General features: G+C 34.3%; 1 protein-coding gene across 2 annotated transcripts in view; it reads left to right on the top strand.

Annotated features, from left to right (window-relative positions):
• Positions 1 to 15458, top strand: part of SYT10 (synaptotagmin 10) — a 35712-nt gene extending 20254 nt beyond the window's left edge. Inside the window, exons 4-7 of one of the 2 annotated variants that reach the window (XR_014698617.1) lie at positions 10713 to 10833; positions 11186 to 11357; positions 12758 to 12882; positions 14020 to 14037. Coding sequence is in view for 1 of the 2 variants with exons in the window: in XM_084538222.1 (XP_084394348.1) it covers positions 10713 to 10833; positions 11186 to 11357; positions 12753 to 12882; positions 14020 to 14091 (495 nt within the window). In the remaining variant the exon portion in view is untranslated. Of the gene's footprint in view, positions 1 to 10712; positions 10834 to 11185; positions 11358 to 12752; positions 12883 to 14019 lie in introns of both variants that reach the window. The other variant, XM_084538222.1, reaches the window with a different exon arrangement.
• Positions 15459 to 16387: the final 929 nt, after the last annotated feature.

The raw sequence follows: 16387 nt of genomic DNA, 5'->3' as shown, positions 1-16387 counted from the left end.
TCAATGACAGAAGCTTCACACCACTCTTTTGATAGAGCCAGAGGCTTCCTATGCTTCTTTTCCCAAATATTTTCATGCTGTGCGTACCTGCTGGACAGGGAAATTTAGGTCTGCATGACCAGGAAGACAAAGAGGACTTGGATTTGCTCACCAGTATGAGTATGAGCAATATGTTTCCTGAGAGAGAAGTACAAGAGTTATGGTCTCATAATGAGGGCAGTTTTCAGAATTTTGTGAATTCTGGAAAATATTTATTTTAACTGTGGGGTTTACCAAACTGGCCTGAACAGCCTGCGGCACACGTCCAGAAAACCACAACTATGTACACTTTATTTGATGAAGCTCAGATATAAGGTAAAATTAAGAACTATATTCCCAACCTTTAAAATTAAATCTGTGTTTAGGGTCTTGGATTACTTGGATTAATGGAATAATACCCCAGTAACATTATATATATATATATATATATATATATATATATATATGTATGTATGTATGTATGTATGTATATATACAGGCATATGTATGAGATCTTTAGCTGACAACTAGAACAATTTCAGTAAGTTAGAATACCTGGATTGTTCATCACTGGTTTTAAGCAAATTGAAATTCCATACCAGATGATGCTGTGGGGAGGGATGCTGATAAACATCTGGCTTGCTAATCTTGGCACTGAATTCTAAACCAAGTTTCTTCATCACTAAGGGTTGGAACATTCAGCTATAGTGCTTAGTTCATTCTGTGTTGCTTTTTTTTAGTGTTTATGAAATTTAGGAGAAAGCATTTAGTTTTTGGATTTCAGCCTTTTGGGCTGAATAAGTTGTCCTCACCTAAACCATTAACAATAAACACACACAAAAATAGGAAATATATTCTAGTATTCAATGACTGCTTACTTTCACAAGCCTTACCTTATTCTCAGCTAACTGTGTAAGAAACTGATTTGTTTGATTTTCCCTGTGAAAATGAAACCCTCCTATAAGGTGTCCTGTTATTATATGTGCAATGTGTTGCCTTGTGTTTTACTTCAGTTGGTTCATGTCGATTAAAATTTGCTTACTAATAATTCCAACACTTCAGAAACTGTAAAATGAGGGAGCCAATCCTGCACAGCAATAAACAGTGCATAAGATGTTAATCAGTAGGGAATTATAGAGTTACATACCAGATCTAAAGTTTACCAGTGTCACTCACTAGCAGTAGCACTTGCCAGAGTCAGTAGATCTTGGGTCAAGCTTTGAAAAATATGACTCAGATAGTTTTGCAATTAGTGAGAAATAACTGTACTCCAGGAACACATGCTTTGGTGTTCATAAAGAACATATAACAAATAAATAAATAAATGAAGTGGTTGTATTAGCAGGAAGGTCCATACTTACACTGTATAGCATAGGAACCAAGATGCCAATATGCAAATACATTTCTCTCACTCTTTTTCCTTCATCACCTCTGCTCTGTTTTCCTGTATGTTGTATGAAGTTTCCAGCCTTACTGTTCAGACATGCTTTCCATACCTAATGGTTTACTCATACAGTTGCTAAATGATAAGTGGTAGAAAACAGGAAAAAGTAAGAGCTCAAAGAGCTCAAAACTTAAAAGAGCTCAAAACTTAAAATACAACACAGAAGTGGCCTCTCCTCAGCTTTGAGTCTTTTATGTCTATTCCATAGTCAAGGATTTTCTGTTGAGAAGTTAGAAACTGGTTGAATCCTGTTACTATTACCTACTTGGAAAGAATCTGATTTTATGACACAAGGCTCTACAGTATAGGAGTTGAAGAGATTTACAGATTTACCAAGGAAATGAACCGTAAAATTTTGCCAGTAAAAGACATTACCACAGTAGATCAGATTCTCCATTATGCAAAGACTGTCACTAGTTAAGAGCATTTTTAAAGGTTTTGCTTGCAAGGATTTTTTTATTTGGTACAGGAAATACAAAACCAAGGGAAGATCAGACTGGATGGTTGCATTGAGTTTTTTTGGCCATAAAACCAATGAATCTGTGGGAAACCACAATTTGAATCTTTTTTCTTTTTTCTTTTTTCTTTTTTTTCTTTTTTCTTTTGAAATGATTTTACAAGTGCAGGATTGGTCCCTCACATACTCATTTTTACACTTATCGTTTACAATTGTTGATGTTTATTCATCTTTTGTAGTTTGTATTTTCTTCATTTAATTTTTCATTCATATCGTTGTTTCTCTGTTACACGTTCTGTTGGAAACCTGTAGCTGTTGTATAATATGTAGCATGTACCTGTTATAAGTGCTAATGCATTTTCATTTTTAATGTTTATTTACCAAGATAAATTTGGTGTAAAATTGATTGTGAAAAAATAAGTATCCCAAATATCTGATGATATTAACATCCCCAATTTTTGCTTATAACTGGGTGGTTGAACTTTCAATAAATAATCCATCATTTACTTTTGTTTGTTTGATTGATTAATAAAAAGACAAACCAGAGGCAGCCTTGGACTACCTGCAGAGGTTGTTTAGTATATTGGAATACTGCAGTTCTTAAAACACTGTAGGAGATTAGTTCATAGCATCAAAAGCAAACAATATTACATGAACTATTTAGTCAAAATATCTGTCATGTGTTTTTGCAAAGTGCTTGTGAGCTTCATGTATATTTCTGAGGTTTGTCACTATCAATACTTACTGCATACTTAAAAAACAAAACAACCAAAAAAAAAAAAAAACAACAACAAGAAACATTAATTTGAATTGATAACAATCATTTAAGTGCAAATATTCAGTACTGTAAAATCACTCAGACAAAAATTCCCCCTCTTGCTATGATCTAACACTTTCTGGATTTAAAAGTGTATTAACTTCTGATTATTCTTTTAATCTTGATAGATTGCTTTGGAAATCCCTGCCTCTAACACCATTGACCAAAATATTGGTGGAAAGTAAAGGTATTCTGTGAGCTCCATTAGTGTAACCAATTATATGACACTGCAATTGGATTAAAAATTTAATAGAACTCAACATTTAGATGAAAGCCACTTCCAGGATAATGGTCATCTCCTGGGGATGTTAGTCATGGAGATGTCACATATTTGTAGCCTCTTGAATTATCTCATGTAGATGGATGGAACTTGATTACTACTTCATTTCTAGCACCAAACATTACAGTGCTTCATTTTTCCCATTTGTGAAGTGGGATGTTAGTAAAAGGTTATGTAAGGATACAGACTTCATATAATGCACATGAAGAGTGACTTCTACTTCTAAAGCACTTGGAATATAAATGAATAACATTGTTGGAAAAGACAGAAATGTTTAGGTAACTTAAAAACAAACAAACAAACAAAAATAGTAACATTTGTCTCAGTAGATCTATCTCAAACACTCGCCAGTGTAGGACATCGCACAGGTAATCCTATTTGACATTGACTTCTGTTATGAAGAGAGATTGAGAGATTCTTCTGATTCAAACAAAATCAAACAAAAATTAAGCCTACCTCTGCAGTCCATCTAGAGCAATTGCAGCCATTGTCTTTGATTAGTTTTCCTCATAGTTCCTCATCAAAATGGGTTTACACTATTGTTTCTGGAAATGTCCATAAAAGCCATGAAACAATGTTAAACGTAAAAAAGTAAAGGCCCCCTAATATTAGAGATATTCGGATTTATCATCTCTATAATGGGAACAGCCCCCCAATAACCAAGAATAGGTGGCACTTGTCATTTCCAATCAATGATGATGATATAAAGGTGATCCATGTGATCACCTGCTGCTGAGTACATGAGACAATATTCTGGGGCAGTTTTTACAAGAAAAGTGTTTAGGTTTTTCATTTAGGTTTGGGACTGCCTTAGGTTTGGGTGATAACAAGAAAAGACAATAGAGAAAGGGCAAGTTTCTTTCTAGTTACTGAAAGCAGGGAAGGCTTTGATTATTGTTAAATGATTGAATTATTGAACAAATTGAGTTGAATGAATTATTGAATTATTATTAGTTTGAAACAACAAATTATTTGAATATTCTGTTTTGCTGGAGGCAAACTGCTACTTTCGGTTCTACCTTAAAAGTAGGAAATATCAGATGAATTAAAAATATGATTTCCTCAAGGAAAATTAATATTTCTGTGTCTAGGTGGTACATGGTAGCTATGCTAAAGTGTTCAGCTTGATGTTCTGCTGATGATCACTCTATGCCCTAAGCACTCTATGAGTTTCTCGCTGCAAATATTCTCTTTGTAATAAATGCATTGCTGCTTCAGAAGTGCATCTCTGTATTTGAAGCCACTTAGTTATTGTTTCATTCACATGCCGATAGATGCCACGGTTAGGTTACATAAGCATCTCTGTCCCCAGCTGTTCTGAAGCAGGAATGGGCTTCCTTGGTGTCTGGCAAAATGAAACTACCCCCATACCACACAAGGCAGATGGCTATGTACAAAGGGGATGACAAAAGAAGCATGCAGGAGGTTTCCTGGTCTCCTGTTGAGAGTATTCAGCCTGCTGGACCCAGCCTGCTGTCTCAGGGAGTCCTCTCTGCAATCAGGACCACAATCAGCAGCTGCACTTACCCAGAGCAATCAGGATGTCAGGCTAAAACAAGATTTAGGCCTCCAGAAGCAGTAGACGCAGTCATTATGAAGCAACAGGCCCCAGTGTCTCCAGACCATCTTCCACAGGGGCAAGAACAAACACAAATCTGATTGATTTATTTCCCAGGAGAACAGCTCAATCAATAAGAGGTGTTGGGAAGAAGAGTTGAATTTGATATGCAAAGACTAACAGGAAAGGGAGATAAATATTAGCTGTGGGGACAAGATTTCCAAAGTGAAATCCCTTTGAGAGATAGGAGAATTCCCTGTATTATTGAGCTTCAGGTAGGTAACTTTTGACAACGTCTGTGATAATATAAATACCATCAAAGTCAAAATGCACAGATGAGAAAACAAATTGTTAGAGCTCTGTACTCTTCTTTTCTATCATTCTTCTAATTCTTGATCTACACCTCAAAAGCAGAAATGTCTTAATACATTAAGCTTTGCTGATTCTCTGAGGGGACAAGCCCCTCTTTTGTTTTTTTGTTTGTTTTTTTTTTTTTTTTTTCATTCAACCCCTAACATTTAGCTTTATCTTTTATTTCATCCCTGATTCTTGAACACTGAGGTCATGCAAAGATAGCTTTTGTTGGAAATAATAAATTTCATTTTGGGAAATTATCTTTCTGCAGTATTCAAAAAATCCAAGTTTGTTGTTTTTTTTTTTTTTTCTTAATTGCATACTAAACTGAAAGACAGTCCTCACTGTGACTGAACAGCTAAGAGTCTAGAAATGCAAATGCCTAAATGACTTATTTCACATCTAGTAAATGATTGTTAGTACAATTGCTCATTCAACATACAGTAAGAAAATTAAAAGAGAAAATGTGCAAATCATTTATTTAGGAATTAATTGCAAAATAAATTCATGTCACTGTAAGGATTTTCACTATTTTACTTTCTCATGTAATCATTAAAACATCATTTAAACTACAATTATTAGGAAAGTAGTTCTAGATAATAAAATTGAGATTAAGAATTAATTTATTAACTTGGATTATGATAATTGGAATGAAAATGAAACTCCCCAGAATGGTTTTTAGGAAATTAGATTTCTAGTGCAGTATTAATTATGCAAATAATTCATATTTTAACAACATAAATTAATGACACTCTAGTACCAATAAAAGTATAAAATATTTTGAGTTCCAGTAACATTCACATAGATCACTGAGTTGTTTTAAGATTTTATTTAAATAGCAAAATTTGAAAAAGGGAAAGGCATAAAACAAACATCAGTTAAACAAATGGCTAGAGTATGTGTTTCTTCAAAATTTGATGCAAAAATTACACTGTATTTCATGTATCAGCTCTCTGTCAACTTTTCTCTCCTGCTAGCACATGAAACCAGCAAAGACCTTGGAGGAACACTGTACGAGTTATCTCACTTTCAACTTAATCAGTAAATAATTTTTCCCATTCAATTCAGAATTATGGGTGGTGATATATGAGAAGAAACTTCCTTGAATGTTAAAGGTTGACTTACTAACTTCCTCACTGAATTTGCAGATATTCTTAGCTGAAAGTTCTCTCTGATTGAATTCAATGGCAACTGGAAACATTAATCAGAGTGAGAAACAGGAAAACTTTCTCCAGCAACAATAGTTCTAAAAACTTGATCAAAATAATTTATGTTCCCATTCAAGGGCTTCAAAATTCTTACACCCCTTCACTGTTTATCCATATTGTGAACATGGAGCATTTCCACAGAAATGCTGCTACTGCCTCTACAGGATTAAGTGTGAAGGTGAGACCACTGTTCTCCAGTAAGTCTGATTTAAAAAAAAAAAAAAAAAAAAAAAAAAAAAAAAAAAAGAGTAATTATTTTTTGTCTGATTTTGCCAACCCCTGGACTGATATCCCAAAACCTCATAGAGCAACGTATGCATACAGATCCTTGGCAACTGATTAGTGTATCCATTTAGGTTTGGTTTCTTGTGTGGGACAAGAATTACACTATTCAAAGAATCTGTGTTCTATAGCTAAAAAAAAATCAAATTCATCTCAGTAGCTGACATACACATTTGAAGTCTGTGTTTTCTCTGTTTTATTTTGTTCTAGTGTTGCTGTACCAGAAAAATGAATTGGACAGTGAAGTAGATTGGGAACCATAAAAATAACTGAAGCTGGTATAGCACTTACCACCATTCCAGTTCCTTAGTTCTGTATGATGGCTTTTGTACACAAAAGGGGAATAAATGAAGAAGAGAGAGACATTACAAACAAATGCTTATTTTTGTCTTAGTGCAGCTATGCTAGTGTGTTGTTTTTTTGTTTTTTTTTGATTGTTTGTTTTTTGTTGTTGTTTGGATCATTATAAGCATCTGTAAAGTTGGCTGTTAATTGAAATCTAAGATTAATTTAAGAAGAAAAAAAAATCAAAATAGGCAAAGGAAAGGAAGAATATTTCATGAGTTAGCTAAGTAATGCACAACTACTCTAACAAAAGTTATATGTGAATATATAGTACGTGCAATATAATATGAAGGATAGTTTAAAAAGTGTGTGAGAGGCAGCCTCTGGTTCCAGGTTCATGTTTTCTGAATTGTGCTTTGTTTGAAGTGGAATGCAGTGCAGACATAGTTATTGATGTGGTGATGCCTTGGCTTCCATAGATTTGCTTGTACTGAAGGGTTAATGTCAAATAAGTTGTGTGAACTTATTTATCAAGTGTATTATAAAATGAGAGAAATATGAATTTTCTAAAGCGCTGGGATTCTGAAGTAATTTAAATCCTATTTTTAAATCTCAATTAAAATCAATAATACTCAAGCACCTAGGGTGTTTAAAAATTTTACTCATGATAATCAGGGCAGTAGACAGACTTTCATGAAAAGCTTAAATGCGGAGTTTTACTTTATTCATTATCCAAGTCTGAATCTGTGTTTTCATCTCCAAATATATGAACCACTAACATACAAGTTAAGAAAAATAGAAAACAAAGCTGGTGATGACCCAGCCATTTTATGTGATACCCAGCCTCTGATAGTATTTATTTATATGTGAATAATTTTATCCTCAATTCTTCAAAAGAACTTCAAAAGGAGGTAAGTTACATGGTGTCTACTGCCTAGTGTAGGGTAACTACAAATTTTATTTCTAGCCCTTTGATCTTACAATGTGATGCTCATAAATGTCTTTGACATAGATTATGTTTATCTGAAGTAATATGTATTCTATTCTACTGAAGAATTTATCTATTGTAGAAATGCATAGAGCAGCATGAGTTGTTCCACAATGTGAAAATCAGGCATTGCAGGGCAACACGAGCCACTTTTTCTCTAGGCATAGGTCATAGGTGTCAGAAGATTCCTGCATAAATACTGGAATGGTAAAGACAATTTTTCCAACCCATAACTTTTTACTTCAAACTGAGGAGTACCAGAACACAGATTACTGAGCCCTGGTAACCTCAGTGGACAGCCTGCTGTGTGGAGTGAAAACATCCCCCTCATTCATTGTCTAATCGTTATTTTTGCATGAAGGCATCTTTCTTATTAATTTCATGGTCAAACACACTGGGTTTGATTGCAAGGGATTTTCCAAGCTCATATTCAATACAATTTCAGTGCATAGGGATTAGAAAGGAAAGAAAAAGGACCAAGCATAAGCCTCAAATTGTTGCCATTAAGCACTGAGGTTTTCACAGGTTTGCAGAAAACTAAGGTGAGGTAACAATCATAAAGAGTTTTGAAAGTATTTTGAGCAATGTTTTTTTAAAAGCATTTAAGTCACTTTAAATAGCGCTGTTTGTGTTCTTGTTTATAATTTCAGCTCACTCAAACTTTTGAGTGCATGTAATTTCTCTCCAGAAAGAGATAATAGAAGACTCAAATTCATACACAGCTCTTGGGGGAAAAGACTTTTTCTCTATTCACCTACACAAATCATGTCTCTGAAAGAAGAATTTATACCCCTTAGTCTTTTTCATGTTCTGTCCACTATGCTCTATGATACAATCCATCTTCATCACCTCTCTCAACACAGAACTCACACTTTGAAGTGCTAGATGTGGGGGAACTGTGTTTACTTCTATAACAAAAGAGTGAAATGTATTTCATACACACATATGAGGATCAATGATCAGATTCTGAATTCAGAAAGCAATGTGTTTTAGAAAGCAAACAGAAGCTGTGTTTAAAACAGATTTCAGATGTGACAAAACTGCAAAGTATAATAGAGGACATCTACCACTTCAATAAATGATTGAAAAGAATTACACTTCATTTGTTCAAGTTCTATTTATATTTTCTGAAATAGGAAAGTAAATTTGTTTGCTTTCTGTGTGTGTATTCTGTGGCACAAATTCTTCATTGTGTGTGGCAAAGTAAGGGGTTGGGCAAAGGGAATGCTAAATGCCTGTTCATCCAATGTAAACTGAATGAGCTAAATCATTTTGAAATTCTGAGAAATCTTAACATGTATGAAATTTCCCCTCATAACTTGTTAATATATATACCAATCTATTAATTCTCAAAACAGAAACCCAGTAAAATAACTGAACATGTGAACCAACCAGCCAAAAGCCTATATTTTATTAACAGTGCAGCAGAGAATTTAAAGATATTCTAAACCTACATTCTTTGAGCTAGAGTCTGCAAGGCAGGAAAATAAAATAAAATAAAATAATAAAATAAAATAAAATAAAATAAAATAAAATAAAATAAAATAAAATAAAATAAAATAAAATAAAATAAAATAAAATAAATAAAATAAAAGAGGCACTTGGTTAAGTTCATCAAGAAAGATCTAAAGTACCTACTTCAATTTAGATAAAGCATTAACAAAAAATAAGATAATAAAATATTTCCAGTAAGCAGCTGAAATATGTGAAGAAGTCCCACTCTGTCTCATAACTATGAGCAACATATTTGTCATACACACAACGATTATTTTAGCATGTATCATTTGAAAATATGTCACACTTGTGTTCTGATGCTAGAACAGCTGTACCATAGTAGTAGTTCTGTAGCTGTACCAGTAGTTCTCAAATTCACACTCAGAGTAGTTGCAGATTTGACAGGTTTTGAAGATGGAATATTAAAAAATAGGCTTTTTAGTAATGTCAAAAATAGTCTTTTGAGATCAAGCTTGAGAATTGCTGCCTTACTAAACTGACTGCCTTACAAGCTCCTTAAAAACTTTCATTTAAAAATTCTAAATTGTTCTTAATATGTTTTTGTTGTTGTTAGTTATTGTTGTTTGTTTGTGTGTTGGATTTTTGGAGTGGGGGAGAGGTATTTAAAATCTTAAAAGAACAGAAACAATCTGGAACATAAGTGATATCTCAACAACTAATCTTGTGTGATATTAAAGAAATCACATGTTCTCCTCATGAGAGAAAAAACAGGAATTGATGGAACCTCTCTTCTTTAGATCACATTCCCCAAATGTTGTAGCATCTGAACTGTATAGCTACATCATTTTGTTTGAATTTGCAGCACATGGTCTCAATAAAGAAATTATCTTTCTGTGAGTATTAAGATCCATATATACCTTATCCATCTTTTCTAGTATACCATCCTCCTTGAAGTTATCCCTTAGACAGGAAAGTTAGAGGTGTTACTCTTTTGCTTTGCTTTTCTTCTGGAACAGAACCCCCAAAACACAATGAAAGCAATAAGGTTGGCAACATTTACAAGTGCTTTTATTTCTTCAAATCTCTGAGGATGAACTTTTCATGTACATACATATGTGCACAAATAAAACTCCTACATTTCAGTGGCTAAACTGCAAGGAAATGTGTGTCATTTAAATATCCCACTTGATTTCTTTCTACTGGGGATGATGGAATTGGAGTCTTTTCAAGAGTGGGTCTTAACATTCTACATTCATCACCTTTTCCAATGTGAATTCAACACAAATGTATCAGACATCAAGAAAATTTTGACCATATTTTTGATTTAAATTCTCAGTTTGGCAATTCCAGATCCTGTCACTAAAATATTATCCTATTGTTACTCTTTCCATATTTTGTAGAAGTAATTTCTGAATATTCTTGTTTACAATCTCTTTGAATGCATCTGAAGCTGCAAAAAGAAGTCTCTGTGAATGTAAAAGTATTTCTAAAATTTTGCATGATCTGAATTTTGCATTTATTGTTGGCCTTATAGTCAGATAATTAATTATTATTTTTCTTTTTCAGGAAAGCATAGATTTGGGTGAGATCATGTTTTCCCTTTGTTATTTGCCTACTGCTGGGAGAATGACATTAACAGTCATCAAATGTAGAAATCTCAAAGCAATGGATATAACTGGCTCATCAGGTGAATCTACTTCTTTTTTAAATAACAAGGTCAAGTCTATTCAAAAAGTGGATTAATAGCAACTCCTTTTTTGTATGTGTATGTTTAACATGGTTGTGAAAGGAAGCAGTAAGATAGTGGGTATAGCTTCTGTACAGATCTACTTGCTATCTCTGGTATGACATTTAGTACATTTATTCAGAAGCCTATACCTTTCCATTGCATTGACAGCATATTGAAAACATAGTTTTCCAAGGTCACAAAATGTTTGTATTTATGTGTCTTACCAATATGACATACCTACAAAAACACCGCTTAACATGTTTGAAAGACTTTGAGTCCAAGTGCACACAACTGATTATTTGCTACTCAGATCCATACGTCAAAGTGTCACTAATGTGTGAGGGTCGAAGACTGAAAAAGCGGAAAACAACCACGAAGAAGAACACACTCAATCCAGTTTATAACGAGGCCATCATCTTTGATATCCCTCCAGAGAATGTGGATCAGGTCAGCCTCTCCATTGCAGTGATGGACTATGATCGGTAAGCAGAGTTTGCTCTCTGAACATTAAACTTCAGTGAGACATTATCTGATCATTGCAAGCAACCAATTTCTACCTCCCTGAACATACAGGTAGCTTCAGTATCACAAAAGACAAAGCCTTCAGACCTTTTCCTGGAGCAGTTTAAAGCTTCCTCAACTTTTAAAGCTCAGTTCATTTTATTTTTGTCATAAATAACTGTGATGAGGAAGAAATGTCTCAGTCTCCTTACCTGCCACTAACATTGGCATTTCTGTCCCCATCTGGTGGCTGGACTATGCAAAAAGTTTGTCAAGTGTGTCTTCTAGTTTAAAAGAGAATGGAAGAATTAGGTGCTTAATTGTCTCATTGAATTAAGGTATAATAAGTCATAATTAATTATTTGATTGACACAATAAAGAAGCTTCGTAACCTTTGGGTTCAGCCCTCATTGATAATGTTTCCAAGCCTCAACAAATCTGTAACCTCACTGACAACTGAAGAGACTGATGCTTAGAGTAGCACTAAGACTGCAGGTTAAATTAGACAATGATTGACAGCATCATGTCTGAGCCAAGCCTGCATTGTTCAAGGGCTATTAGTAATGAGTTCTTGAGATTGCAAGGCAAATAAACAGTGAAAGTCCAGTTTAGCAACACAAACCTCAGATTATTTTTCCTCAACATCCGGTTTCATTTTTCTCTAACTTGAGTCAGGAAGGTATTCCCTGAAAATATGAAAGGGGTACTGCAGTGCTATTAGGAGGAGGATAGTACAGCAACTTGTACACCTTCAGTGCTCATCAGCTCTTGAGGAAAGTAGGAAATGTTATTCTAAGGCATCTATAAGTGAGGTGCAGAAAATGACCTTCTGGATTCCCTCAACAGGCATGTAGAAATATTAAGGTATAGCCTGTTATGGTTACACCCCTTGTCTTTCTCATTTTTGGCTGAAGTTCCAATTACCACAACAGTTAGAGTTAGGAAATGTAGTGTGAAATTATGTCTGAAGCATTTGGAACAGGAAATTTATTCCCTGGAGCAGAAAATTTATTCTTTCACCTTCTTCAGCAACAAAATTTAAATATGCTTTCCTTCTAGATCATTTGGTGTAACATGGTTCTTTTCTGTCTTTGTGTCTTTTGGCCTTTAACCTTTTTATGGCAAAGGTTAAGTCTTCACTGCTATTTTTATGGCTTCTAGAAGCACTCTGGTAGTGGCTGGAGGTTTTTGATGCTGCCATTACAGAACTTCGTATTACTATATTACCACTAAAACTAATATCTGTAATAAATAATAGGAGAACCTTGGGCATGCATTCTCTGCTGCATTAAACCAGTAAATTGAATTATACATCAGATTTTATTAAAACTATTTTTATTTAAAAAAAAAAAAAAAACTTTCTCTACGTTTCCCAGAGTAGGGCACAATGAGGTCATTGGGGTATGTCGGACAGGAATTGATGCTGAAGGGCTTGGAAGAGATCATTGGAATGAAATGTTGGCTTACCCACGCAAACCAATAACTCACTGGCATCCACTGGTAGAGGTAAGAAGTAACACAATTCTTTCCTCAGTATTTTAAATGTTTTGTGTTATTTTCTTTCTAACATGTATGTGCTTCTGAGAATCATTAAACTCAGTGCAACATGGGAGTCACTGTCCATCTGTCAAGCAGCTATAATATAATTACCTCAATCTAAATCTAGTTTCATGGGTTTACTCTTTATTTAAATTTTCCATTTCAAAAGTTTTCATGATGATACGGCATGATACAACATTGTAATATTAAAACATTTAAAATACCAGAAATTAAGGAGCTTACATCCACTTATAAGAAATCATTTGCAACCATTTCAAAAGCAATCATTTCCTATTCAAAAATATTTAACATTAATAGTTATGTTGCTAAAACATTAACCTGAAACTGGCCTTCTAATTGTGCTAAGTTACGGCAACATAACAGCAGCTACCTCCAGAGTTGCTCAAGCAGACACTGATTGGAAGCTTATTTGCATGCATGGGTGCAATGCATACCTACAAATCCCTGGGCTTAGACTACCTCTTCAGCCTGCTATGGCCACATTTTATGGATTTTCTGTATATAAAATGCTCATTAGCTTTGGGTTTGAAAAGATTCATACTGAAGTCTCAAGAAACAATGGATCCTACTTTCGGACACAGAGGACACACTTTCTAGCCCTCCCCTAAATCAGTCTCTGTAGAAAAATGAGCTGCAGTCCAAAGCAACATGGTCCATTTGGCTTCTCAATCATTTAGCACATGGCTGCACAGCATCTTCAGTAATAGATAGAAGCAAATAAATAAACAAAAAAAAAAAAAAAAAAAAAAAGGCAACTAACAACAAGGCCTCAGTAGAACATCTGAAAAAGATCAGTGCAAAACTGAAGCCTCTTTTGAGTGGTTTCTTGCTTTCTCTGAATTACTTATGTTTGAAGAAGGAGGTACCCTGGGTGGTTAAACCTACTCCTGTGGAAAGAGTCAGAGATTTTTATGAGGTCACTTTAGGAATTTTCTTACCATTATCAGTTCTGATTAAGAGTTTGATCCAGAAAGGGTCTGGTTGTGACTCAGGTTCTTCTTTGAGGTATTCTCTCATCCTCTGAAATGAGTGTGAGTCATGGACATATTAATGACATTTGTTATATTAACATTTTTCTTGCAGTTACCTGGTCGAGCAACCAGTTTTGACAGCCAGGGATCCTGTTCATCACCAAAACCACCGCTTACACCCTAGGGAACAAGAGTGCATTCATCATGTTCAATGTACAACACTCCTATGTAGCTCACATCTACATGAACAGAAGGTTTGGCTTCTGCTGACGAACTGTATCCATATTTTTGTATTAAAATACATTTTTCCTATTCTGTCTTATATTACAGTTTATAATAATTTCTTATGAGTGAAATTGACTTGAGCTGAATATAATCTTTCTTCATAAAAATTCATTCACCTGTTTTCTCTGGCATATATCCAGTGTCATATCCAAGTATGGTTTTTATATGACCTGTATCTTTGCATAGACAAAGAAATCAGAAAAAAAAAAAAATCCCTTAAGCAATTCAAAATCATTGCATATCATAATGCTTAGTTCTTTTGAGGATAAGCAAATAGTCATGTATGGCTATTGTATTACATCTCTAAATTGCACTAAATCCTGTATGATTTCTAAACACTTCAAGCTGAATATTGCATGAGAAAAAGAAAATAATATCAACAAAAAACTACTGTCACTTTTTTACTGTATGGAAAACTAGTTCATTCCTTGTGCAGGGAAAGAGGGCTGATCAAAAACCCATTGAAGCCAAGTTTACAGAGTAGCACCCTACTGGCTTTACTGGGTTTTAGTTCAGCCTTTAAGGAAGAGGTCCCGCAACTGTATCTATGCAGTTATAACTTTCCAGCAATTAGGATGCCCACTGCACCTACAGGAAACCTGTCTGTCATAACCACTAGGCATGTGCGCCCAGGCAAGCAGCTGTGCTTGGCAGCTATTTTGCTTCAGCTACCCACAGGCTGATGAAGAGCTAGCTCACATGTCTGCATGGCACTGAACTATCACTGTGGACAGCAAATGTGTCTACAAGAAGCTGTGTGGAGGATGATATAGCTCCACAGAGATGTAGTAGGTGTCTCCTTATGAGGTGCATCTAGCCCCTTCAATAAAGCCTGTTTTCTGTGGGCATCATGCAGTCCTTTTCAGCCTTTATTCAGGCCAAACCGTAGATAAGAGAATGCTCTGAAATAGAAGAATTTATTTAATGAATTTTAGTATTCAAAAACTTGATCAAAATTTTCAGTTACACAAAACATTTTTCTGGTTCTTGACTTAGTATTTGTTTGAAATTATTTTAACTGAGTGCATAGCTCATGTAGGATAGTTTCTGGTGCTGGCTGGATGCCTCAAATTAGATGTCTAATATGAATTTGAAATAATTTTTGTGTCAATATATATGGGAAAAAAAATAAAATGTAACAATTTTATAAACTAGTAAACTTACTAAATAGAATACAAAGTGAGAGCAAATACAAAAAAATATATTTTGCCTGAAAGAAGATAATTTAAAAAATGGAAGAGAAGTGCATATTATTTTCTGCATTTAACTCTTCCTAATACAGATTGTCTCAATCAGATATTTTTTCTTCCTTCCTTTTTTTTTTTTTTTTTTTTTTTTTTGTTTGTTTGTTTTGTTTTGTTTTCTATGAAGAGCACAGAAAAGACTGAATGATTGGGACTGAGATTTTGAAAGCTGAATTGCAACTGGAAAAAATTGGGTTGGTGGCTCTTTTTGTATCTTTATAACATATGAAACATGTGAAGATAGTATTTTCCAAAATGTTACTTCTACAGAAGTGTCATACATGAGAAAAATAGAAGATTATTTTATGATAATGGAAAAAAATGTGGGAATTAATCTAGCTTTGAATGGAAAGGGGGTCTTAGACAGACTTCAAAAGAACCATTTGGGGTTGGTTAGTTTGGCCTGGTTGACACAGAAAACATTAATAAAGATCCAGCTCCTCCTGTAACAGTCAGACAGTCAGTCAGTTATACTCTGAAGTGTCTTGACTGCTCTGAGAAAGCTGGGAAGGCTGGTCTTAACATTACTGGTGTTTCTAAGGAAAAAAAAAAAAAAAAAAAAAAAAAAAAAAAAAAGAGTAAATAAATCTTTCAGGCATTCTTTACATAATAATAATAATAATAACATAATAACAAAAAAAAGGCTCCAACCCGAGTTTTTGAATGTCTGTTCCAGGTTGCTTTTCATGGTTTCTAGACAGTAATAGATTTCCCAGAGACGGTTGGTAATACTGAATACTGATCCTCCTTGATTAAGATTGTATTTTCATCACCATAACTACAGAACAACCTTGCAGAATTCATTCCTCCATTTGCTCCAGGTGACTAATATTTTAAATAGGAGAACAAGATCTCCTTTCTGTTTTGTTGTTATTTTTTTCTCCTATCATCATCTTCATGAGATTTTGTGGCCTAGATCATTCTCACAGTTCTTATACGTACATAAATATA

This window comes from Aythya ferina (assembly GCF_964211825.1).
Source record: "Aythya ferina genome assembly, chromosome: 1".
Taxonomy (NCBI): Eukaryota; Metazoa; Chordata; class Aves; order Anseriformes; family Anatidae; genus Aythya; species Aythya ferina.
Note: the sequence above shows the minus strand (reverse complement) of the source record. Positions and strands in the feature narration are given on the sequence as shown.